Here is a 27620-nt window from a genome sequence, read left to right as displayed (position 1 = left end):
TATTTCGAATTCGGCGTTATTCCTTGTAGAATGAGGTTTACCAAATTCAAAATAAGCGCTCCGCTATTTCGAATTTATTTCGAAAGAGCAGTTTGGCTGTGTAGACGCTAGGAAAGTTATTTTGAAATAAGGGCTGGTATAGACATATCCACAGGGAGTTATCCCCTTCTTTGTAGCTAACCAGTGAGCGTAACAGAAGCTCACCACAGGAAAACAGTAGTGGAAGTTGGAGAACAATCTAGCTAAGCCAAAGCGCACTAACCATCCAGATACTCTCTGAAAACTCCAAAGAGGGATCTGGCCAAACTGACCTGTAAGCAGCTAACTAGATGTAGTGTCCCCTAATTCTCTAATTTTATGGCAGTTCAAACTGTTGTTTGTGTATAGCAGGCCTTGGCAAAATACGGCCTGCGGGCCAAATACAACACATGGATGCAGCAGGGAGCCCCAGGCAGGCTACTCTACTTGCCCCGCACATTGCTCAGAAAAGTGGCTGCAGGGCTATGTCTCTTTAAAAACTGTGAGCCCGGAGGGGAGGGGAGAAGGCTTCAGGCGTAACTCCTGCTTCCAGCACAATACCATTGGGTGACTCCTGGCCAGAAACTGATCAATGGGAGCTGCCTGTTTGAATAACAAGCAGCACACAAAGCACCACACCCACCTCTCCTCTGGCTCAGTTATTCACACAAGTACATGGCCGTGCAGCCTGAGCAGCGTGGGACAGACAGGCAGGCTGAGAAACCTTTTAATCTCTGCAAGCATTTAGCTCTGCAGGAAGGCAGGCAGGCAGGGCTGTTCGCTGGTAAGTCTCCTGGCCAGAGCCTGCCTCTGGCACCCTAACCCCTTTCTTCCCCAACCCTCTGCCTCCCCCACTCAACATACTCAAACCTTCTGCCCCCCTCCTACACCCTTACCCTGTCCCAAATCTGGCTCTCCAATCCCCTGCCCCAGATCACAGTCCATTCCTACCGTAGGTTACAACCCAAACTCCTGCACTCCAGTCCTCTCTCCTAGGTCACAAACCAAACCCCTGCACTCCAGTCCTCCGCCCTACGTCACATTCCAAAACCTTGCACTCCAGTCCCCTGCCCTAGGTCACAACTGCCTCCTGCACCTAAACTCCCTCCCAGACCCCACTCTCCCTCTTGCACTGCAATCCCTTACTCCAAGCTCCCTTCTGCACCCAACCACTATCCCAGACCCTGCATCTCCTTCATTAATACCATGGAAGAGTGCGGCTCTCGACCACTTTCCAAAATCTTGGACTGGCTCCCCGTCAAAAGTTATTGCCCATCCCTGGTGTTTTAAATCCTATCAACTATGTTTTTCTAATGCTATGTTATTGCACTTTTCTCTGTACCATCTCTGGTATTTCATTTCTTAGAGCCCACAGTCCATTCTGGAGAAAAGACAGAAGCCTTGCTGAAAACTGAATTTAGAGAACTTTTAAAATTAGGTGCGGGCTTATTTTCACACAAACAAATCATCGGTAACCACATCCCAAAATAATTTGTCTAAGGAGTTGGAGGAAAAAGGTATTATATATTGCAGAATACAGGAAAGAAAACTAGGAATTCTCTAACTTGGTTTTGTCATATTTGCATGCAAGGCCTGATCCAATGCCCACTGAAGTCTGGAGTGGGATCGGGGTGGGGGTGAGGAAGAGGTCTTTCCATTGGGCATTGAATCAGGCCCATATTATGTATGTATGTCAATATCTCAATTATTTAGACAAACGTTTGCTGCTATTTTTCATGGAGTTATGAATAAGGACAGGTTCTCAGTTGAATAAACAGAGAGAACCCCATATCAGAAACAAATAGCTTGAAGCACTCTAGCAGTTTGTAAATACTGAGGGTTTTATTTCCACTTCACATGGTCTCAAACAGACTCTTAAACAAGACCAGTTACAATTTAGTATGCCCAGAGGTCTCAGCGTTTTCCCAAAACAAAGAAAGTTTTCAGTAAACACTGTACATAGCCAGCTGAACTGTTAGCAATAATTTAAAAATTATTTTGTACAGTCAATGCAAGTATACCAACAATAAAAGTACAGTACAGGTAATTTCACAACAATATTACAGTGAAACGGATTGACTCACATTTATGTGATGGTATGAGTACAGCAGCAATATGTACATGCACTAAAGTGCTAGGAACCCAAAGGCATGCAAGTCAAGTATTGTATGTGTATTATACAGCTAACATCACAAGACTTTCTGAGGCATTCTTTTCTCTTTTAAATGTGTTGTGTTTACCTGTATTCCCCTCCAGCTTATTTTATTCAATTCTAGTCAACTATCTTAATGGCTTTTACTACTTAAAATTTACTGCTTCTGACAACATGAAGCATCCATAAGAACTTTCCTCTTTAAAAGTTGGTGACACTGACATTAAAAAGAATAAAATTAATTTTTAAAATACCCTAGTTTTACATGGGGAAAACAAAAAATCCTAAAAAACCCGGACACACCAACACATTCCCCCAAAAACAAAATTAAAAAAAACATAACAGTGCAAATATAACAAAAAGGCAGTCGGTACTGGGGGAGAGAGAGTGCATTCAGTTTCCCTTAAAACTTAATGTACATTTTATTTGAAATCTTATTTTTTATATTTATATCATTTTTACCTTTTTTTGTTAATATACTGTATGTAGAAAAGGTGGAGACAAAAATAGTTTTCTGAGCTATGAAAAAATTAAGTTATGACAGGCACATTAACTGTTTCATTCTAGAAACATTGCTGTTTCACAGGTTGGACATTCAGCAGCTGAGCTTTAAAACATTCTTTGACCTCAACAACTAGGTCTCTCTTTGTTGAGAAATACGGGCCACGGTGATGGTGCTAAAATGCAAATTACAGTGAATTCTTCCCATGATAATTCATGCAGGCTCGCATCACTGGTTTGGGGTCTCCATCGGCAGTTCCTTGCTTCCATATACCTCAGAGGAAGTCAAATCTCCCACTGATTGAGACTGTGAGGCAGTAGGGGAATGTGAAGCCCATCTTGAAGGTGGGCGCCGATTTGCTGGTCTCTCTGGCCGGGAAAAGCAGGATTCTAGGGACGGAGCTAGTGCAGAACAAGGTAGTTCCTTTGCATCAAACAGATGGACAAAATATTAGTGACTTGTATACTGCTCACTTACATATACAATCTCCCCCCAAAACATCTCTAATTAAGTATCATGTTCAAAAGTTTCAGAGGGGTAGTAGCTAAGTTAATCTTACAGGAAAAACTTAAAAAACAACGAATAGTTTAGTAGCACTTTAAAGACTAACAAAACATGTAGATGGTATCATGAGCTTTCGTGGGCACGGCCCACTTCTTCAGATTACTGGAGTGTTGGAAGTCCAGAACCAAGAATAAATAAGGGAAGGAGTGGGGGGGAGGGGGCGGGGAGAAGGAAACAAAATTTTTGGAGGGGTGGGGGAGAAGACTGGCTTGGCTATCCCTTTGAAACTTATCTACCCACTGTCTTCCCCTCTCCCCCGAAAATGTTTTTTCCTTCTTCCTCCTCCCTCCCTGATTTATTCTTGGTTCTGGACTTCCAACAATCCGGTCATCTGAAGAAGTGGGCTGTGCTCACGAAAGCTCATGATACCATCTACATGTTCTGTTAGTCTTTAAAGTGCTACTAAACTATTTGTTGTTCTTTAAGTATCTTGTGTGAGAGAACAAAAGCAAGCAGCCCACTTTTCTGCACACAAGTACAAAACTATCTAAATGTATATCATTGACTGATGGGGCAAAAAGGAAAGAAGAAAAGAGAAGGTTTTGATGAATTGAAGCAGCTGACACACTTCTGTTTGCTAATATTCCTTAGGCTATAAAGAAGAACTGAAAGATATATTTGCATAATTCAATAAACTCCACTATCCATTGCATTGCTTCAAAATGCTAAACTGGGGCAAAGTGCCTGGTATTGCATTTGCAAGTGAGGGGAAAAATGGGCACTCGCTCACTTATCTGCTTCAGAGGTCACACTGAAATAGAGGAAAGACTTATTTAGCTGGAGACTACTGAGCACTGCTTCTAACTGTATTAAAGAGGAAGCTTGCCTAACAATGTGAATGAAATATCTACAACATACCAGGCCAGGTTGCCAACCGACTGAGCCTGAGTTACAGGAATTCAGTGGTACTGTAGGTTAAAGATGGATAATTCACAGTCAAAAAGGGAAGAAAATCTGCCTGACTGAAAATTTAATTTACCACATCTTTTCACTGCAGCAAGATCAGTAAGTCTTCTGTGCAATTATAGACAAACAACACTTGCAATTTTTCATATCAGCACCCTATTCACATTTAAAAGTTGATAATTACTTATTATATTTATAGAACTCTCCCACATAACAGATAGATTTTATGCATCATTTTGCATGCCCATTATATCAAGTTGACTGATTACATGAAGCATGCTGCTTTGTGCTACCAACCGAACTTGTTGAATGTCTGAGGCTTTAGTCTATAAAGTGCTACCAGACCATTTGCTTGCTGTTTTTTTTCTGAGGCTTTAATGAATAGCTTAGAAGCTCTAAAAGCAAATCATCTGAGTTTGTCAACTTGCAGAAATGTATACATTGAGGGGAGAACACTGTACAGGATGAAAGAATTATGTACAACAATAATAAAACCCAAATACTGTATAAACTGACAAAATTCGAAGTCAGAGCTTATAAACCACATGATGCAAAACAAGAGCTAAGGAATGATAAGCTAAAAAAACCCAAAACATGACAGTAGACAAATAAATTAGGAAGTAAATATTTAGTATCATGCTATGCTATGTATGGAAAGAGAGGAAAAAGTGACTAAGAAATATTGAATTAGGTAACATGATATGCTATGCAGTGATTGAGCAAGATGATGTGATACAAAAGTATTTCAGACACTAAAATGGGAAGGAAGATGAATGTTGTAGAACTAGAGAGTCAGAGGATATCAGACTGCCAGTGTGTGTGGCGTACACATATGTAGGTTGTAGAGGAGATTATCACTAGAACTCATCAAGCCTCCGAGAAGGGTTATCCCTGGCATTGACACAGTGGGCAGCTAACAGCGTGATCAGTAGCACCACATTACTGTTTAAGATAATGTTCTCTTGAGATGCCAACAGCATTTTTGGTAAGAAGTACTATTCTGTATATGACCTAAGTCCTGGTTAGAAAAGAGCCCTACTGAATTATTTTTCTAATTTTGTTTGCTTGTAGCCATCCTAACCTAGTTTCCTTTATCTGAGAGGGAATCAGTATAATAGTACGTGGTAAACAATGTTGGCTATCTCCACATTCAGATGAATCTATGTATATAGCCCCAGAGTTTGGTCAGCTTTGACAGAAAGGCAGGGTTTAAGTCCATCTCAATCTTATTGGTGACGTCTGTACAAGTTAGTACTGGTGCTTCAAGGCACAGGTGAAAGCAGGAGTCACGATGACATGCATATTAATTATACTTATGAATCTATGCTCTTGGAACGTCTAACGGAATCTAAAGAATTAAAAAGACACTGCCAAAATATTATTAAAAATCAAAATTTCATGCAGCTACCATAGATCATTACAATTGCAACATTATAAAAATGAAATTTTCTTTTGATTTTTTATTCTGATAATTGATTGTTCGTGTTTCTAAACTTAGATTATGAAAATGGATGAGGCCATTTCCAATTTTTGCTTCTAATCAGTTTCACTTTTAGATTGTTGTGGGTATTTGTTGGAAAATTGTTTCACCGGAAATTAAGGATAGGTGGGTGGAATCATGGGCATATTTATATTAGCCCTAAGTTTTGTAAAAGCTCATTTTAACAGAATTTACATGTTGGGCTGAATTTGACTTGACAGTGTCCCTTTAAATCTCCAGGAGGCTAATGGGAGCTATGGAAGTTCACGGCCAACATAATGAAAGCAGAATAGGCCAGTCTTGTATTATGCCAAGTCAAAAAGCAACATTTCAAGGGTAGAATTATATAGAAATAATCTGTTATTGGACATTCATGGCTACCTGAAGTATTTTTGTTGTTATTGTTACTTACATATCTCTGCTAGCCCAGTGTTTCAAAAGTAAAGCTGTCAGATAGTTGTGGAAAAAAGGTAGAAAGAACTTACAGCAGTTTAGGCAGGCAGGGTTAGAGTCCCCATGGGGCAGTTAGTAAGACAGTTTGGTTCTGGACAGGATAGGAAAAAAAAGAATGCAAACAGGTTGGACAGGTTTTTTTTTTTTTAGTGAAGGTTTATACTCAACAAGGAAGAGCTCAACAGACGTCACTACCTGCTCATATCATGTTACCAGATTTCATGGGAGGGCTAATAGAAACGTGTGACAAGACACTGACAATCAGATTTAGAGAACAAACCAACCAATCTAGCACTGTCTTAGAAATGGACACAGCATTAGAGAATTCAAGCATTCCTTCTAAGTGGAGAAAGATGTGTGCTGCTGTCCTTTGCCAATTCATATTTAGGTCAGGGAATGTGACCGTGAAGGAGGAATACTGCAGAGTTGCTTTTTCCTTTGTTTGATTTTAAGTGAGAGAAAATCTGTAAATTTGTAACAAAGAAAAACCCACTGATGTTTTATGTTACCCTGAAGCCAAATAAGGCTTTAATAGATTTTTGCTTCACTCTTCCTTCTTAGTCAATTGAACAATGACAGTAAAAGAGAGAGGCTCAGCTGAAGAAAAGGTTCTTAATTTGGACCCCATCTACCTTCCTCCTAATTCCTGAGTAGTTCCGCTGAGTATGTTCAGCAATTACCTCATTAAGAACAGAGGCAGAAAGACCAAGTTTTTTGCCCGATATGCCTTCCAGGAGTGTTTTCTCTTCTCCAGTCCCAGTGTGACAGCGTGATCTAGGTAATGCTCAGAGTACCTTCCAAACCCAGAAAAGGAATCTTCATGTTGCTTTTTTATGTCTAGCCTGCTAACGTTATCAAAGGCAATGTTTATAAATCCCAAGACAGGCCACTACAATAGTGGGTTAGTGAAATAGCAGGATAAAGAATTGGTAGCCTAAACATGGTATATATGAATTTCCTTTAAGCAGCTCTGGGCAAGTTAGAATGCAAGAGAGCTATTAGCACTGTGCATAGCTAGATGTTGAATATAAATTCCATCATTTCAGCAGAAATATAAAAGGAAATAACTGGAATATCCCAAAGTCCAAAACAAAATTAAAAAAAAAGCTGCCACTGGGTGCTCCATGCAGGTTTTAATGTCATTCATGTATCGTGCCATGATTGTGAACAAGAGAAAGTTCTCTTTGGTGTGATGGTCACTTCTGTGGGCTGGAGAGAGGAAAGTAAAGAAGAGGCAGTACAAAAATCTTACAGAGAGGCAGTGTAGCAGCAGCAGCAGCAACGTGGCATTTCACTCAGCACACAGCATGCCTTCTAGGTGAGGCTCAAAAGATATATGTGGACAGTGTAATCTATAAATAACCGAAGGCATATTCAGATCCTAAAAACCCTATTTACAGCTTCATTTCCAACAATAAATCAATGTTCCACAAACACCTCTCTTTAAAACCCCACTGCATTTTTGAAAGTTAACACATCTGAGTGTCAAGTATCAGAGGGGTAGTCGTGTTAGTTTGAATCATGCATCTGACGAAGTGGGTCTTTGCCCACAAAAGCTCATGCTCCAATATATCTGTTAGTTTATAAGGTGCCACGGGACATCTGAGTGAAGCTCACAAGATTGCCCTTTAGGGCAACAGCGCACATTACTGGGAGGGGCAAGCCACTGTGGCTGTAACTCAGGGATGGGCAATAATTATTGATGTGGAGGACACTTTAAGATTTTGTAAGTAGTCAAGAACCATCCTTTTCTATGGAAAGGGTGAAGGGTCTGGACAGAAGTTGGGTGCAGAAGGAAGCTCAGGGTAGCAGACTGGGATGCAAGAGAGAGCGTGGGGTCTGAGAGGGAGTTTGGGTTGAAGGAGGGGGTTATGATCTGTGGCAAGGGATTGGGGTGCAGGGTCCGGGAGAGGGTAGGGGGGTACAGGAGAGGATTCTGGCCTGTGGGAAGGGTGCAGGAGGATGTGCATGGTCTGGGAGGGAGTTGTGACCTGAGGGAGGGAGGGTGCAGAGGGTTTGGGTGCTTACCTACGCAATTCCTGCCCAGCAGCCCAGCAGGACCTAAAGTCAGGCTCCCTGCTTGCCACAGCAACAGACCGCTCAAAACTGCTGGCTGCTCCATGTGGCTTCCAGCCAATAGGAGCTGAGAGACTAGGCTGGAGAGAGGGGCAGTGTATGAAGCGTCCTCCTTCCCCAGTGCTGGGAGTAGAGAGCCACAGGGAGCAACCTGCTGCTAAACCCATGCTTTAGCTAAAGCGCTAAAGTGGCTGGCTGCTCCCCGTGGCTCTCTACTCCCAGCACTGGGGGGAGGGAAGAAGGGAAATGCTTCAGGTGCTATGCCTGAGGGTGCTGGCAGGACACTCCATCGTCCAGATCCGGAGACTTGGCAGGCCAGATCTGGCCCGTGGCGGGGGTAGGGGACAGGCAGGAGCTGGTGCTTGGGAGAGGCCATCTTAAAAGCCTTGGACCCTCTGTGGACAGATAGCAGCCTCCCGCGGACAGAGGCTGCTGCCACCCTGCACTACTGCCTCTGTGTCAGAGGCTGCAGCGCAGGATGGCAGGGAGCTCTCCAGGTGTGGGGCCAGAGCACACTGATTGTCAGCCTCACCCCCGGGAAACTATCGAAGTCGTGTAACCAATAGTATTTTGTGTGGTTACACAACTATTCAATGACAGGCTAACTAACATCCCTAACAGAAGGTGTAGGAGGGTGGAAAAGAAGCAGTCTCACAGCCTGACCGCCTCTGCTCCAAAGGAGCCTGGTGCACAGAGGAAGCACCTGGAATACATTGTACATGTGGGAAGCCTCAGAAGAAATTGTGCCTGCCTGAGGCAGTCTCTCCCTGGTGCATCCATTCCTCTGGGGTGATGTAATTCTGCACCATCCATTACATTACACAGTGCTGTGCTGTGAACGACCCCATCTAGCTCTTAAAAGGGACCTGCCCCTTAGAATGGCTCTGAGGCCAGACATCCTAACATGGGGTCGGCAACCTTTGACTCAGGGCCTGTCAGTCAGGGTAATCAGCTGATGGGTCTCAATATAGATTGTTTATACTGAGTGTCTGCAGGCACAGCCTCCTGCAGCTCCCAGTTGCCACAGTTCACCATTGTTGGTGAATAGGAGCTGCACAGGGACTCTTACACTCACTCTCTCATTTATTTCAATTTAAATGTGAAGGGCACCAAATTAAAAAATCAAAGTGCTCTGCTATCAATTGAAAATATGTCCAGTAAATAATGAAAAACAGAACAAGAGCAACCTTCACCCATGTAGAATAACCAGTCATAGAAAGAAAAATTGCATGACAAAAATCACCCACCACTCAAACCCACAGCACCTTCCCCATCCCTATCTAAATCCCTGTATAAAAAAATGGGCTTTATGGCATCATGCCCATCGATCCACAAATTGACGCTATTTGGAGCCATGGTGAGGCGTGAATTCCAAAGAGAGGCTCTGATGGTGAACAGTCTGCTAGCTGCTCTCTCTCTCATATATCCAGGGGACCTCTAGTTTGAGCATCTTCGCTGATTTCAGAGTGGCACCAGGAGACAGGGAGACACTATGTCAGGCAGACAAGACCCAGGCCTTTAGGATTCTAATAGGTCAATACCAGCACTTTACACTCCACCTAGAACCCCCCCCCCCCAAAAAAAAACAGTGCAGAACACAGAGACACTCCACCTAATAATGGAGCCACTATATCCTGCACCAGTTCCCACTGGCAAATGGATGTGGCTCTTGCAGAGCACAGTGCAGCAGTCCTAGCTAATGGTGATAATGCTGGAAGCAAAGTCCAACTCTGGGAGAAAAGGTCACAACCCTTGGCGACAGTAAGGTGGAGAAAATTGCACCTCTGCTGTGTGCTTATCTCACTGGACTCCAACTTGAAAATTTTGTTCACAAAAGCTGGACAAACAGCCATAATGAGGTAGGAAGAGGGCAACAAAATTCCTGTTGAATTCTTTGGTTGATTTTCCTAACCCACCATCATCATCTCATTTTATCTGGGTTTAGCCTTGGCTAGCTAATTCTCATGCATACCTCTGCCTCTCAGACACAGAGAAAGGCACTCAACCACACCTTAGGCTGGACAATATGAAGGTATAGAGCTGGATGTCATCTGCAAACTGAAAGCACTTCAGCTAGTATCTCCCCACTAATTCTTCGAATGGTCTTGCATACACATTGAATAAGAGCGATGACAGCACGGACACCTGAGGTAACCCACGAGAGAAACCCCATTACTGCTTTGTTGGTACTCGCTAACAGATAAGGAATGAGGCCACCTAAGGCTAGTACCTACCAGGTGCCACAGCCATGTCAACACCACAGTTGTGTAGACGGCAGCTGAGAAATCCAGTGGTAGCAACATGGAGACATGGGAATAGATCCTTCCGTCCACCTGAACATCATGCCACTTTTGCAACTTTCTAATCCGGGGGCTGACCAGGGGCAATTCTACTCTCTGCACCACTTAAACCAGACAAAGAACATCTCTAAATTGCACCCAGCTACCTATGATCCCAAATAGGCCTTCCAGCAGCTGGGAATGCAGAGAAGCTCTGGCTATTGGAGTCACATAATGGGGCCAGAGTGAAGCACAGAATCTTTATCCATCAGCAGGTGATGATCATAGACAACATGACAGTGTGGTACCCAGATTAGAACCCAAGATGGCAAGAGATGTTAGATGTCATTTAATAACTGAGCTTTAGTCTCTCTTTGCACAGCATCTTGATTTGAGCGTTACACTCCTATTGGCTGTAGCTGAAGGTCTAAGCCATGATGCTGATGCAGACCTGCTGGGATACATTATGAATGGCATATTGTTTAGATAGCTCAGTAAAACAGCAATGGGGATTTCTTCACTGTCATGGTGGGTTTCTGCTTTGAACGGTCAATTTTTATGGTAATTTTGCAAGGCTGCAGTAGTACATTTCCAAGCTTTATGTCATTTAATGACTTACCAATACACACAGAATCTACAAAGCAGAGCCAAGTTCATTCAGAGATATATACAAAAGTTACAGTAAACTTCCTTTTGTGAGAGGTAAGAGGGGGAAATCAAATTAATGTACTAGTCATCTAATGTAAAAAACACTTACCCATTCTTGAGCAGAAATTTTATTTCCCTTTCTTCCAAGATTATATTAACATTCCCTCAAAACATACCGCATCTAGCACATCTGTATTTTCCAATGTGATAGGAAAAGGGCTCCTGGCATTCTGTGGAGAGCCACTAGCATATGCCAGCTTTATTCTTTAAAGCATATTTTTACATAAGTAATATTTTAAAACACAATCTACTTAGTAAAATTTTCAGGTAGATCCATGTTTTTAATACGTGTTTGTACAGTGTCTAGCACAACAGATCTGCAATGGTAGCTTACAGGACAGAACACAATATAAATAACATAATAATACATTAATTATTATAATGATTACTAATAGAAGAACTACTAAGGTATTTCCTGTAAGAAAAAAAAATTAATTATAGAAGGGAAAAAAATTCATTACCTCAATGGACCCTGGTTCTACTTTGAGTATTTCTCCTGTGCTGTTGTCATTGCTAAGACTCGGTGGGCTGCATGAAACTAGTCTTTTCTCTTCGTTTAAGGCATGCTCCAAAAGTTTCTTATTCAAGATCCTGGCAGCATTTTCTGCAAGTGTATACCCTGGAGGAGCAGATAAGTCCTGCCTGATAATTGTTGCCTCAGACCCTTCCTCCTTTTCCATCTCTGCACCCAAACCGAGGGGGCTGGGTGACCGGCCACGGGCACTTGTACACATTTCCTGCATGGGCCCCAGTTCTGATCTGGGTTCTGCTGATCTAGATCTGCTATTAGACCTCGCACATTTTTGGAAGGTCTCCTGAACAACAGGAGTATGGTCAATAATATTGAACAAACTGGAGAGGCCATCATTGATGGTGGTATGAACTGGGCTCTCCCTTGTAGTAGTTGATCTAGCCCAAGCAGACTCACTAAATCCTTTTTGAGGCGTACTTGGTAAAGTCCGATTATTTGGCTGATCTATTTTTGGAAGGATTTTTCTTTGTAATTTTGGAGAACCATATTTGGGAGAACAGCATGTGCGTTCAAACTTGGCCTGGACCTTTTCAATGGCAGGGGCCACCTGCCTGCTCCTTAAACTTCTTGATGGCGATGAGATTGGTGTGGAGCCCCCCTTTGGCGTCAGACACTTATGTGGACTGCTGGTGATGCTTCGCAAGGTTTCTGTCTGCAAGCCAACACTAATCGTCTGGGTGGTCTGTGTCCCTGTAGTTCTTATACCATTGGTTTGACAAGCTGTGTCCTTAAACTGAGGCTCTGCCGAAGTAGAATTAGAACGTATTGCATTTCTGACAGAGTAAGCTACCTCCTTCATGTCATCACTCATGTTCTTGGATAGCTCCAGGCTCTGCAAGGATGAGGCAAAACCCACAGCAGTGCAAATAGGATGCTCAATAGGATGAAGACCGCTTTCCAGAAAATCTTTATGGTGTTTGGTGAGATCACAGGACCACCTCCCAAACACATCTGAGGAAGCACCTTTTGCCTCACCCACACTCCCTTTAGCTTTGGTCACAGGAAACAAAAAGTCTGGCTCAACCTGTTTTTTCCCTCCATTACTAGCTATTGCTGAGTTATCGAGCCTACGGACAACAGGTGGGCTGTGAAAGACCTTGACCCCCATTTTTTCGGTTACAATATGACTCCTCAGTGGCTGCTTTTGGCAGTGGTTTAGGCTGGTCATAGTATTGGTTGTCATAGTAACACTGGTGGTGAGGTACCATGATGATGCTTGGAATGGATCTGAAGTTGAATCACTTCTTACTTTCCCAATCTCTGTCCTTTCTATCCAGGCTTCTGCAGGCTTTTCTGTACTCCCACTATGGATCCTGGTGTTACTGTAATCCCAATTTTTGTTGAACTCTTCAATGTATTTCAGATCATCAGGGGATAGAGGAGGTGTTATATCCTCTTTGCTGCTAGATGAAGGCAAGGTCTTGTCAGGAAGGAATGGAGAAATATCCATCAAACGCTGGAATTCTGACATGGAGGAAACAGATACTGCCCTGAAGAAAAAAAACCATAACAATTAAATCACTGAAAACTGTTATAGAAATATTTCTGCTTTAAAACAGAAACAATACTAATCCATATCACCAACTCAAACTCCAAATCTATGTTTTCCAAGTTCCCTTTATTGCTTTTTTAAAAATTGCTGCATAATTCAAGCATTTTCTCAAGGATTACTGCCTGGAAAAGGTTTAAAATACACAGCAGTTAAACAGGTTTTAAATATATATGATCCATGAACAATGTAATTTTACAATACTATGATACACATTTTAAAGACTGCAAACAGCAAAAAAGCACAAAGAGATGCTGAATATCCTCAACTTTCAGTAATACCAGCAAACCCTCGCAGGCAGTGGAGGTTGCAAACATTTCACAGATGGTACTTGGCACCTTGTTGGATCAGGTCTAGAGACTGTTATATTGACCTAGTTTGGTGATTTCAAGCTTATGTTGCAACTTAACAGAAGTGAATCTGATGGTTAAAGAAACTAAGAGAAATTTTAAAGAATTTTTGGGTTTCAATACAGTTAGTTTGTGCAATTTAAAGCGTTCAGTTGAATCTTCCTATTGCTTGATTGTAAGAAATATCATAAAACACAGAAAACTTTCTAGATTTGGTGGTTTTCATGGACCTTTGGGGGTCTGCAGACTATGTATAGGATTTCCAAAGGGCTCCATGCCTCGATTTCAAAATTTTTAGGAGTACACAAATGAGAAAAAGGTTGAAAACCACTCTTCTAGATAAAATGGACTATATACAAATGAAAATCACCATAATTATCTATGCCCAATGAGCAAACTCAAACTAGATGAGTCACCCATGATTAAAAAAAGTGATGAGATTTATAGTGGCTTAAAAAAATCTGCTGTGAATTTTTAATCAACACTAGGGCCAGATTCAAAGCTGGAATAAGCAGCAACTCCACTAACTTCAGAGGCAAATGTACTTACACCATGACTTAATTTGGCCCAATTTATTTAGTCAAGGAAGAGTAGAACCATCCCGAGACAAATTAATCTCTAAGGAAATCCACTAATCTGGTTCTGAGGCAGCAAAGCTACGTACTACACTTGTTCAGGGTTTGCGCCAAAGCCCCAAATCTCATCAGCTAGATGTTTGGTGCTTTTTCTGGCAGCTTTACTCACCTTTGAAGATTTCCCTTGTGCGTTTCTTCTTCCTGAAAAAACAAACAAACCCTAGTTATGGCTGAAGCTTTAGATGGCACATAATAGCAGGATTTTGCACCTGTGGGGCATTTTGCCATTTCTCTCTGGGTAATTCCACAAATACTTGAAAATCCTTTTTCAAAAGAGGTAGGAGGTATGTGTGGATTAGGGATGTGAATATTTAACTGTTTAACTGGTGGGGGCTCACGCAGCCCCCCCGCCTGCCACAGGGAGGGAGCTGCTCCAGCTCCGTGGGGCCTGCCGCGGGCAGAGGATGCTCCAGCGTGGCTGGAACAGCCTCCATCCACAGTGGCTCCGGGCCAGGTGCACTGTAGGGAGGGGAGCTCCAGCTGTGCCAAAGCAGTCCCCATCTGTGGTGGGGAGCTGCTCCCTCCCGGTCCCTCTGTTTAATTGGTTTGCCAGTTAAACATAATATTTAACTGGTTAACCAATTAAATGGGATTTTATATCCCTAGCATGGCTATTCATTTTAATCTATGTACGAATGCAGTAAATATCAGAGATTATACTCCAAATCTAAAACATTCTTAAATTCGTGTAGTTCAAGTTATCACTAAGAACACTGAGTTTTAAATGACCTTTCACCACAATTAAAAAAAAAAGTTCTGGATCACATCTTCATGAGTGATTTTGCTCTTGGATCTTATCTGTTTTATATCAGAGACTTAGCTGTGCTGAGTTAACAGACAAAAATGTAGTCCTTTGACATAAGAGTTCATTATAAATTCTTCAGGCACTAACAAATGACACCAGCTGAAACTCATTAAACTAGTTATATTAAGTATGTGGGAAGGCACTTATTCCTTTCATAAGGGAAATACCTACAGAGAGCTCACAGGATTAAGATACTGTTATAGCAGTTATTTCCTTGTGTCAATTCCCATAATCAGCTTTCCTTATGCAGTTGATCTGGAGTTATTCTTTTAACTATGTAGATTTCTAATAAACTATATACAATACAACCTAGGTAATGAAAATTTATAAGTTCAATAACAAAAACTTTGAGAATGAACGGGTTTAATTTGACCCCATGAAAATAAAGACTTTCCCCAAGAACAATACTATTCCTAAAAGCGACTATTTAAAACCAGAATCTTTAGATTAAAGGAATCTGATTCTTATACATATCTTCAGCAGTATTTGAGGCCAAGGTGCTTGATTCTCATTTTGCTTACATCAGAGTCAAGGAATGGAGAATCAGGCTTCAAGTTTTTACTGTTTTGTTTTTGCTGTTAGTACTGCAAAGCCAATATCACTAAGGGAACGTCTATACTCGTACCCTAATTCGAACTAGGGATGCAAATATAGGCGACCGAAATTGCTAATGAAGCGTGGATTTAAATATCCCGTGCTTCCTTAGCATAATCTCGCCCGCGCGCTATTCCGATCGCCAGCTGATTCGAACCAGGAAGTGCGCTCCGGGCCGCGTTCGTTCAAATCAAACCCCTTGGTTCAAACTAACGTTACTCCTCATTTTTTGAGGAGTAACATTAGTTTGAACCAGGGCTTTGATTTGAACTAACGCGGCCCGGAGCGCACTTCCTGGTTCGAATCAGCTGGCGATCGGAATAGCGCGCGGGCGAGATTATGCTAATGAAGCGAGGGATATTTAAATCCCTGCTTCATTAGCAATTTCGGTCGCCTACATTTGCATCCCTAGTTCAAACTAGGGTACGAGTGTAGACGTACCGTAAGAGAGTAAAAGTCATAAGGATTCCATATTTTGTGGTGTTTATTAAGCTCCAATCAGTTACACCTGAGGAAACATGCTAAGAGTCTGTACAAATTTGTACAGGTTTCTCTGAAGCACAATTTGAAGACCGGGAGGCTGCTTAAAAAGTCAAGGAGGACCTATTTTCACATGCAGAATTGTTATTAATGGCAGCACAGTGCGAAAATGGGGAGCAGGATACAAAACCACTTGACTCGCTGATCTGAGTGCTGAGGTTACAGCACTGGAAATATGAAAAATATATTTTTTCACTTGTATTCTGAGCATGTTTGAGATAAACCACTCAGATAAAATAAACAGGGAACACTCCCAGCAATAGGTTTACAGTTTTACTTTTTTCTACTGAGGAAAACTAAATACTATATGTATGTATGTACGTACGTACATGTATATCCCCCCACTCTCCCGCCACACTCAACATTCTTGTTTCCTAAACCATTTAGCCTTCTTATTCCTTCCAACCAACATGATTCTCCTATGCAACAATTTAATTGCTGGTATGAGATCACATCTTGAATACCTTTAATTTATTTTTTTTTACGAAGGGCTAGGCACAATTTCTCCCAAGCTTTAAAAAAAACCCAAACCCTGAAGTTATAAGGTGAAGCCAAATAGCTCTGTGAGCTATGATAGGGGGCTGATGGTTTGACTTGCCTAACAAACATGTTTCCAGAATGGCCACATTGCAAAAACAGTCTTTGTATACATGGGTGTGAAAGTTTCTGTTTACCTGTTAGTTACGATTTGTACACACAAACAGCATTTATATGCTGAAAATAGTATTAAGATGTCTAAGTGCCTGACCTATGTACACAAATTGAAGTTTGCAGGCATGCAGAAAGTTGTCTGTTACAAAACCTGCAATTTGAAAACTGCAAACAATATATAATATTGTTAATGAATGATTCAACCGTCTTTTCAAAATCTGCTGCATATTTATTTTATATCAATTAACATGCACAGTGAGACTAAAAAGGAAGATTTTAATTCTTCAATGCTTCAATGTATTTGTAATTTCAAATGGTATATTAAACTATACAGTTGTGACACCTGACAATTTCCTAGCTAACATCAACATAATATTTAGTTTTGTATGCAGGTTTGCGTCAACTACAGTAACTAGAACCCATTATTTCTGACGGAAACCAAGGAGGCTAAAGGAACATGTTACCCATGCCTGCTGTAAGGTAATCTCTTTGGGTCAAATCCTAGGTCCACTTAAGTCTACTGGAGTTTTGCTACCATCTTCAGTGGGGCCTGGATTTCACCTGATCACTTCCTTCAACATTACCCTTTGCTATGACTCAGGAACTACCTGGATATTATGCTGAGGTATCAGAACACGCAACTTTTAAGGATCAACAGTTATTTAGGATTCCCTCCTATCCTTTCTAAACAATCAACATTAATTCTCTATAGCACTTACTTGTTTACTGTTGTTTAATGGCACTTTAAGATGGTTTTTTACAATGAAAAGTCTCAGAGAGGTAGCCGTGTTAGTCTGTATCTGCAAAAGCAATGAGGAGTCCTCTGGCATCTTAGCTAATCAAGTCAGGGTGGAAGCGAGTCATTCACAGCATTTGGTGTGGAGATATTCACACACCAAATATCACCACACCAAATGCTGTGAATGACCTACTTTCACCCTGACTTGATTAGCTTCATTAACACAAGCAACTTCTATATATTCCTGCTTCTGTAATTTCCCCTCCAATTCATCTGATGAAGTGGGTTTTGCCCATGAAAGCTTGGGTCCTAATAAATCTGTCAGTCCCTAAAGTGCCAAAGGGCTCCTCATGGCTTTTATAATGAAGTTTTTGACGTGAGCACCTGTCAAAATAGAGGGCTTGCCTCCCTTTTAAAACAGGAAGAGGTTTAAATCTTTGTAACTCCTGGCAGAATCAAAAGCAAACAACAATCCATTTCTAGCGTCCGTTGGCCCAAGGATCAGAAAATTCCTATGGCCTTCTGATATCTTTAGCCTCTAGCCTGACTAACCTCCAGAGTTGGCTCTTGAGGGGCACCGTTAAAATTCAAACTCACCACCAAATTACTGCACATAATAAAGGCTCTCCAACCCATCACATGATTACAGTAGCATTGAAAACATGCTAGGAAAAAAACATACTTCAGTTAAGCAGGTCAAAAACTTATCCCGCTCTAATTGCTGTGGCCGAGACTCATCTGATTCATCAGGAGAATCAAGAGACAACGAATCGAGGAAGAGGTTTTCTGTGGCAGTGCACCTATCACTTTCCTTCAGCTTTGACAGCGACTGATCGTCAAACTGTATGGCATCTGAATCGGAATAGGACCTTGCCCCCATTGGCCGAGGCACATGAAGATTCCCCTGGGTTGAAAATGAATGAAGGTTACGCTCCTTCTGGTCAAAAAGGACGTCTCCTTTCTGTGTGCTCACTTCCTTTTGAAGCTGAAAAAAGAGCAAATTAAAACTGAAGTTAGCATGAACAATTTGCAGTAACTACACACTGTGTTTTTTCTGTACAACCTCGTCTTTTAAGACTTTGGGCCCTACGCTGTGGGCTTTGCAGCTCAAGGAAGTTTTGTTTGACTTGACAACTTCCAAAATATTCAAGAGAAGTGAACAGGCTCATACCATTTCCTGAGTGTATGATGCAGAGAATGAGGGATTCTACAATAGGAAAAATGCAGTCTGACACCACAGGTGGACACTTGAATGCAAGGGAACCACAGAAAAAGTGATGCTTAATGTGGATTTTCCTCCAAACCCATGTATATTTTTCAGCACTATTTGATTCTGCACTGCAGCTAGTTCTCCACAAGCCACATATTTAAAATTTAATAATTTTAATTGGTGAATTGTGAAAATTATACTATTAGCCAACATTCAGAAAACTGTAATGCAATCAGACTGAAAGATTTACATTAGCATAATAATATTTGGAACAGAACAAGAGACAGAATAAAGGTTTTTTAACAAGATCTACATGGAGCCAAGAAACACAGGGATTTCCTTGGAAGCAACCCATACATGGCACTCAAAGTAGTCTTAGGGTACACTGGCACTTCAAGTTGGACAAGTAATTCTCAGCTCAAGTAGACATACTAGTACTGCACTAGTACTGATTGGGCTAGTGTGCCAAAAATAGCAGGATAGCCATGGAGGCAGAAGGGGTTAGCTGCCCTGACTGTAAGTTCACCTGAAGCACTAGAACATATTTGAGGTGGCTAGCCTCTCCTGCTGTCCACATTGCCATGACTACCCAGCTATTTTTAGACTACATCTGTCAAGCTGGATATTATAACTGCAGCTTGAAGAGTAGGTGTACAGGCAGTCCCCGGGTTACGTACAAGATAGGGACTATAGGTTTGTTCTTAAGTTGAATTTGTATGTAAGTCGGAACTGGCTCCAGATTCAGCTGCTGCCACTGAAACTGACCAGGGGCTGACTACAGGAAGCTGGAGGCAGAGTTGCTCTGCCCCCAGCTTCCTGGAATCAGCCTGATCAGTTTCAACAGCTGCTGAATCTGGAGCCTGGGACAGAACAGCTGGGGCGCTGCCCGGTAGGTTCCCACAGGACCAACCCGGCAGCATCCCAGCTGCTCTACCCGAGGCGTCCCGCAACAAAAGCCTGGTCTGCTGTGTGTGGGGGGGGGGGCGCACTAGCTGCGTCCCCTCCACCCGCAGCAGACCAGGGAGACCCGAGCAAAGCTGCACAGGTGGAGGGACTCCGTCGCCCGTGTGGCTTTGCTCCTTTGCCCCCGAGCAAAGCCGCACAGGCGGCGGGATGCCGCCTGTGCGGCTTTGCTCCTGTCTCCCTGGTCTGCTGGGGGGTATCAGCAAAGCTGCTGGACCCCCCCAGCAGACCAGGGGGACAGGAGCAATGCCACCCAGGCGGCGGGGGTCCCGCTACCTGGGCGGCTTTGCTCCCGGGCAAACGAGCAAAGCCGCCGCCTGGGCGGCGGCTTTGCTCGGGTGTCCCTGGTCTGATGGGGGGGTCCAGTGGCTTTGCTGGACCCCCCCAGCAGACCAGGAAGACCAGGAGAAGCTTTTCTCGCTCCGGAGGACACGGGCGGCGACCTGCCGCCCGTGAGCTCTGGGGCGAGAAAAGTCCCGTTCGTAAGTGCGGATCCGACATACGTCGGATCCGCGTAAGTCGGGGACTGCCTGTATCTTCAGTTTGGATGCTCGTATGACTCCTTGGCTCTGATGATATTAGCACTGCAGTAAGTGTTCATCTCCAATTAAGGAACTGTTCCCAAGATTTTGAAATTTTGTTATGTTTTAAATGTAATTTTTTTAAAGAAATATGCCACTATCTGAAATCTGAATTAAAAAAAAAAAGCTTGTTTATATGTGCTGCACTGCAGTTGTAGTTGCGCCCCTGTAATGCTTAGTGAAGAGACTACCTATGTCAATGGGGCAACTTCTCCCATTGTTATACGCAGGGCTCGCTGAACCGCGGCGAGCCCCGCTCGCCAGCTGGGCTGTCCGGAGATCTGCGCATGTGCAGATTGCCCGATCCCGGCTCTTCCGGGTTGCTCTACCCGAGGCGTCCCGCAACAAAAGCCTGGTCTGCTGGGGGGGGGGGGGGGGGGCAGGGGGACCCGGGGGGGGGAGGGGCAGACCAGGGAGACCCGAGCAAAGCCGCACAGGCGGAGAAACCCCGCCGCCCATGTGGCTTTGCTCCTGTCTCCCTGGTCTGCTGGGGGGAGGAGGGGGGGGTCCAGCAAAGCCGCTGGACCCCCCCAGCAGACCAGGGAGACTGGGCGAAGCTTTTCTCGCCCCGGAGGACACGGGTGGCAACCCGCCGCCCATGAGCTCCGGGGCGAGAAAAGCCCCGTTCGTAAGTCGGGGACTGCCTGTACTAAACATTCATATGACCTTTCATGCTTTGGCCACCCTTCCAGTGGTCATGTGTCCATGTTGATGACACTCGTGTAACCCCCAAGGAAATTACCTAGATTCCTGGGGCTCTGTCTGCTGGAAGCTCTGGGAGAGGCACAATGAGTTTGGCTTGGCTCCCCCTCCCTACCAGGGACAGAGTCTGCCCGGCAACCCATAGGGAGTGAGATGCTCCTCCCAGGGAGTGCAGGAGGGGGGGAAGAAGCAATTGTTTGAGGGGTCTGGATCCAGCCAGGGCAAGGGGAGGGCTGGCTGTGTGGGACCTAGTAAGCCCCAGGCCTGCATGCAGGGTTTCCCTCTGAGAACTAGCCTCTAGGGACCTGAAAGCAAGATCCCTCAGCTGCCCGAAGAGGATCCCTGCGAGAAGAGAGCAGCCCCTCTGCAGTGACTGAGTCATCTCGGAACCTGAGGCTCATTCATGGAGTGTGTGAGTGCACCATCTTTTAGTTAGTAAGGCAAGGAATTTGTTTGGGGGTTTTATAACCTGCTGCATATTAAACCTGTGGAGGGATTTACCACCTTCTCCCACTTGTGAGTCCTTTGGGCTGTACTAGACCGCGTCAGTCCCACTGCTAAACCACTGCAGAGAAGAATTTTGTGGTCATAAGTCATCAAGGGCCCCAACAAAGTATGCGTACCAACGGGACACTAACCTTACAGTTGCTGGGCACTGGTGACCCTAAAAATAGTGTTTTACCCTGTTATGTTATATTTCTCTCCTGTTTAACATAATTGTGTTTAATATATTGTATGTGTTTGTGTTATTTTCTGGGAGTCTCCAACTATCTGGCAAGTATGTGGGGATTCCCCTGGATTAGAATTTTCCTCCCAAGCTGCTCTGGTGACTCTGCCAGGAAGGAGTGAGGGGGGTGGAGGCACCGCTGAATAAATCCACAGGAAAAAATAAAGTTGAGTGGGTGGCGGGATCCAGAAGAACCCAGACCTATCCATCAAAACCTGTAAGCAGATTGGCATTAAAGAAGGTAACCAGGTGGAGAGGGGGCACTACACTCATTAAAATAATGCTTTAATTAAATTTATGACTGAGCTCCTTGGGAGAGAATTGTTTGTCTCCTATTCTATAAACTGTAGCCACATTTTGCCAAATATTTCATGTTATAGCAGTCTTGGATGATGACCAAGCACATGTTTGTTTTAAGAAAACTTTCACATCAGATTTGACAAAATCAAAGAAAGTACCAATGTGAGATTTCTAAAGATAGTTAAACACTCAACTCAAGGTTTAAGACTCAGAAGAGCTTTCCAGAATTTTAGAGGAAGGATTTGAGGGCCATTCTTTCAAAAGTCTTAAAAAAGCAACACTACGATCTGGAAACTACAAAACCTGAAGCACAAAAAAAGAAAGTCAGCCTTCTGCTTGGTGACATCTGACTTAGATGACAAAAATGAACATGCATTGCTTTTAATCATTATTGAGCACAAATCATCAGTCCTCTAGATTGGTGGTCAAAGCCCGAAGGGACATATGAATTGTTAGTGCATCTGGCATGTAAATATCTTGGGACGCCGGCTACAAAAGTGCTATGTGAACACTTGTTCTCACTTTCAGGCACTTTGTATTGTGTGTTATAACTGAAATCAGTATCTTTGAAAATGTAGAAAACATCCAAAAATATTTGAACTAAATGGTATTCTATTATTATTTAACAGTGTGATTTAACTAGCTGGGATGATTTAGTTAGGATTGATCCTGCTGTGGGTAGGGGCTGGACTTGATGACCTCCTGAGGTCTCTTCCAGCCCTAGAATTCTATGATTATTTTTTTAAAATTGTTTGACAGCCCTAGTAATATTCAATAGAAGACTTTGAAGATGAACAAGTTTTAAATGCACACGTGAATTAAAAAGAAATTTTGGAGCCCACTGAGTGCATTTGAAATGATAAATACAGATGTAATCAGGGCAAAATTAAGACTATTATAACACAAGGTGACTTCCGCAGAGGTAATATAGTGACAAAGCTGCAAAAAAATTAGGTCATCAACTTTTTATGTCTGGAATAATAATCCCATAAACTATCCACAATAAAATATTTCATAATTTGTATGCCCCTCTCTCTTTCATGTATTATATATAGCGACTATGAAGGCAGATAAGCAAAAAGCAAGAGTATGAAATTTGGCAAATATGGTTTTATTATCTCCTAAATACTACTTTCAAATAAATATTCTGTTGTATTTTCCCCTACACTGAGTGTACAGAGCAAAACATTGTAGAGAATCGGTTTAGAGATATGTTAATTGCTTCCATATAAAGCAGTGCATGATAAAGCAGAAAGGATATTTATCTGAAAGCCTGCAAATCTCTGGTAGTTTCTCGTCAGACAGGGAAATCATTACTCATAAACATAGATGAATCTGTGAATTTATATGGGCAGACAGCCATATTTTCAAAATGCTAATTTTGATTCTCAGTCCCCTGGAAATAGGTTGATTTTATTTTTGGATGTTCAGAGCTGTGTCAGAAATACACACAGAGATTTTACAACACCTTTTGGGAAGATCTGCCCTATGCCATTACACTTGAGAAAAATGAGGGGGATTTCTAATCTCCTTTTTTGGGTTAAAGACAAATTCCAAGCAGATCTGGGAGCAATTTATACATTGTTTCCTTAGCAAAGCACACAGCTATAAAATATCATTCATGTGACTGCTCTAGTAATTTTGCAAATGCTGGTGTTACATTAGAGCAAATGAAAACACTGTAAGAACTTTCCATTTACTACACTGGGTTTGGATCAGTCCCTAGAGAGCTGCATTTAAAAACATTGCGTTTGTAATTCACAAAACACAAAAATGAGGAGAGAAATAGAATCCATGTTATCATTCCAGTACACGTTTTAAAAATGGAAGTGTAGAAATGATGCACTCAAACTCAGTTAATTCTTTGGAAGCTAGCTATATATTGTATATAGATCCACATAAGCATTCTCCTGTTTATTTATGGCTGTCTGGAAAATGCCAGAGTTCTAAGCATTAATAATTGAATAGATTTAAGAACACAAATCCAGAGCACTGGTTGGAAAACTGACACTCTTTCCATTTCTATTCCTGTTAAACTCCTCCGGGTGTTGAAGAGACATGAGGATAACATTGCTTAAAGAAATAGAAACAAACTTCACAGGAACAGCAACCTTAACATCTAAACAGGTCCTGAAGCATCTCTAAATAAACCTTTAATTGCAGGGGTATGGCCAGTCGATCACGAGGTGTTCTCAGCCCCCTTTCACACACCCCCAACCAAGAGCTCACACTGGCGCTACAACCTCCTGTGAAAATGGAGGTAGCACTAGCTTCCTGTGGCATGGGGAAGGGGGGGGGGGGGGAGTCCCACGGCTGCACTACAGATCTGACTTCTCAGGAAATGCACCTCCTGTTGTGAGGAGGGGAGGAGCAGCGCGTGCTTCCTGAGAAGCCAGGTCTGACACGCAGCTGCGGGATTTCCTCCACACGCCAAAGGAAGGAAGGCAGGCATGCAGCATGGAGAGGGAAGGAAAGACAAGAAAGCGCGTGCGCCTCCCCTGCCAACAACAGCGTGCGTATTTTCTTGTCTTCCCTTCCTTCTCCATGCTCGGGGTAGGGGAAAAGGGTTAAGATAGCAGTGCAGCATCTGGAGCAGCTTCGTCCAGCGCTACCCAGAGATTCTTGTACCTGGTACTGGCTGAGCTGTCCCTGCCCCATCCCCCTGGCCAGACCTCCCCAGTACCCTGCCCCCTCCCTCTGCCCCCACCAGCATCCTGCCCCCACCAGCATCCTGGCTAGACCCCCACTAGCACTCTGCCCCCTGGCTAGATCCCCACCAGCACTCTGTTCCTGCCAGACCCCCACCAACACCATGTTCCCGGCTAGTCGCCTTTTTAGAAATTGACTAGCCCGAAGTAACTGCCCTTGTCTACACGCAGCAGTGAAACGGGATTCTGATTTAAAGCCCCTAAATCGAATTAGCTGGTATTCCTCCTGCAATGAGGTTTACCAGCTAATTCGATTTAGGGCTTTAATACCTTAACAGATGTATTGGAGCATAAGCTTTCGTGGGCAAAGACCCACTTCATCAGATGCATGTCAATTGCCAAATGTGGAAGAGAAATGGAATGGGCAGAAATTCCATAGGAGAAGTATCAGAAGCAGTGACTGAATATTTGGCCTTACTATAGCTATTTAGCTGTTATCAGTCTGGCTTCTTCAGCATCATCATATGAGTTCCTTTACTAGAGAGAATAATGCAAATCAAGACTTAACTGTTTTTGGTGGTGAATGCATGGATGGTCAGATTTTCTGGACAGGGAGTGATCTGCCAAATCTTCACTAACTTATGGTTACTACCTTTCTAATGGCAGGTAACCGGATCCCCAAGATCCCACCTCTCTGCTCTGCCTCTTTCTCCCAGACCCTGCACCTGCTTTGCCTCTTCCCTAGGCCCCACCCCCTTCTTCACCTCTTTACCCCAAGACTTTGCCCCTTTCTCTCTCTCTTTCTCCCCATATCACAAAAGCCTGACATCAGGGCTTGTGTAATGGACTCACAAGCTGAAATCCGGACATTCTGGGTGAAAACCAGACAGCTGGCAACCCCAGACTAACCTCAACTGTTGGTTTTAGATGTTCGGCAAGAACAAAAGATGTACAAAAGGTTTCAGATGGAGGCAATCAATGTGATTACATCACACATGCACAAATGGAGCAAGGCAGGAAATGACCTTTAAACTGGGACTGATTTCTCAGATGCTAGTAATGCATGTCAGATACTGTGTTTCTCTCCTCCCTACCCCTGCATGTTTTTATCATTGCACATTATGATTATGTTTCTTGACCACAATCTGAATTTGAACATGTTTCAGTTAGCATTTACAGCTAGTCCCTCCTATCAGCCAAAGAGCTCTTACCTGTTCTATCCTCCTCAGCAATTCCTTCTTTTGTCGCTCCCATTCTCGCCGGTCTCTGTCCAATCTATCCAGAAGCTCTCCCTTTTCCCTGTTCCAGTTCTTCTCACTGTGCTGGAGTTGCCATCGGAGGTCCATCACCAAGCTGTGACTTTCAGCCAGCAATTTCTTGTGTTCTTCTCGCTCCCTCTTAAAAGCCCCCTTGGAATCAGTGGTCAGGACAGTTTCGCCCGGGGCTTTTTCACTCTTCCCTTCCAGCTGTCGGTAAAATGAGAAGCTGTTTGTTATTCTCACTTCCCAGGTGAAGCTTGTATTAGACAATAAAGTCAGTGTAAAGTAATATACTGTTAATGTTTTCACATTCAAAATATCACTAACAAAATGCAGTTTTGCTCAGTAAAGGTAATGAAAGTAATTGGACAATGGGGACTACTTGTTTTTAATGTTCACAGTTTCCAGATCCACTCTGTTCAGTTCACCAACAAAAAGGCAATTTCCCCAAATTCTAGTTCTGCAAATCCACCCTGAGATTTACGCTGGGCACTTACTAGCTGGTACATCTCACACACACAAAAAAAGATAATACAGAGCCATACAGAACCAAATTCTGACTTCATCACTGTGCCTACGTAAGCACAACCTGCCAGTCCTCAGCCCTGCTTGGACTGCTTTGCATGGTTCCATCAGTGCAAAGTAGCCCTAAACCCAGTGGATAGGTCCCCTGGGAGCCCCTCTGTACAGGAATCCTCAGGTAGCACAGAGGGTCTATTCTGAATCCTTACTCATGGCTTCTGATGAAAGGGAAAGCACCAGGACAAAAAAGTGTATCATAGATGTTCCTAGGCCTTGTAATTTCTGGCATTTGGAGTGGTCCTTTGAGCAGCCTTCAAGCTAGGACTGGAACCTTACTTACTCACCTCTGATATCTACAGTGATCACTAAAGGTGATCTGCAAACAAAGTATGCAGTCATGCATATTAGGCACTGTCCAGTCTTGCATTGCTCCTGGGGGAGCACTGGATGGCATTATAAAGATTTCCTATCCCACAACAGAAGCCCCAGATGCTGATTATTCAAAGTGCCATCTTAACCCTACAACTTTGTTAGAATCTTGGTGGAAAAATGTCACACCAAATGGTAGGTTGGCTAGCATGTTTATGTTGTGGAGGCTTGCTAATGACCAGGACTAATTCTCAAGGTTTCCTGCAGCACTGAAATGTTAAATGCAGGCTAAAAAGCGATCCCCTTCTTGTAATGTGTGGAGTTTGCATTACCATATTTGTAAGTCAATTTATTCTTATGTTTAGAAAATGACCAGGGAAAAAAGCAAACTCTGGCAAGACACACTCTCTCATTCACCTTGTGTGCTCTAAAAAAGGAGTGTAATGCAACTCTTGTACAATCTATGACAGACTTCAGATTATAAGCAAAGAAGCTGGTGACCAGATCACACTTCCAAAGCTACCAGACTACAATTCGTTGGTCAGGGAGCACCAAGAGGGTATGCTAGACAGGTGTGATCTTCTCCACACTTCAGATATAAACCTGGAGGAGGAACAGTTCTCCTGCAGCTTCTCTGCCCCAAGTGCACCTGTGCAACCCAAAGCAGGATTTAGCTGTAACACTGGTATCTCCATGTGATACATTCTGATCAGTTTTATTCTTTGCATTGATTTTGGGGAATGGAGGGGGAGGAGAACCAACCACCACCCAACAATTGCCACATGTCATGACATATTATTGGTAGG

General features: G+C 43.1%; 1 protein-coding gene across 5 annotated transcripts in view; it reads right to left on the bottom strand.

Moving 5' to 3' along the window:
* Window positions 1–1652: 1652 nt before the first annotated feature.
* Window positions 1653–27620, bottom strand: part of MTCL1 (microtubule crosslinking factor 1) — a 172872-nt gene continuing 146904 nt past the window's right edge. For 2 of the 5 annotated variants that reach the window (XM_089776306.1, XM_089776307.1), the window contains 6 exons: window positions 25876–26130; window positions 18216–18518; window positions 14314–14345; window positions 11600–13160; window positions 6108–6166; window positions 2970–3095 (listed from right to left, as the gene is read on the bottom strand). In XM_089776306.1, coding sequence (XP_089632432.1) covers window positions 6128–6166; window positions 11600–13160; window positions 14314–14345; window positions 18216–18518; window positions 25876–26130 — 2190 coding nt within the window. In that variant the 3' untranslated portion in view covers window positions 2970–3095; window positions 6108–6127. Of the gene's footprint in view, window positions 3096–6107; window positions 6167–11599; window positions 13161–14313; window positions 14346–18215; window positions 18519–25875; window positions 26131–27620 lie in introns of all 5 variants that reach the window. The other 3 variants (XM_075920966.2, XM_075920967.2, XM_075920965.2) reach the window with 2 other exon arrangements.

Source organism: Pelodiscus sinensis, chromosome 2 (assembly GCF_052426305.1).
Source record: "Pelodiscus sinensis isolate ZL-2025 chromosome 2, ASM5242630v1, whole genome shotgun sequence".
Lineage (NCBI taxonomy): Eukaryota > Metazoa > Chordata > Testudines > Trionychidae > Pelodiscus > Pelodiscus sinensis.
Note: the sequence above shows the minus strand (reverse complement) of the source record. Positions and strands in the feature narration are given on the sequence as shown.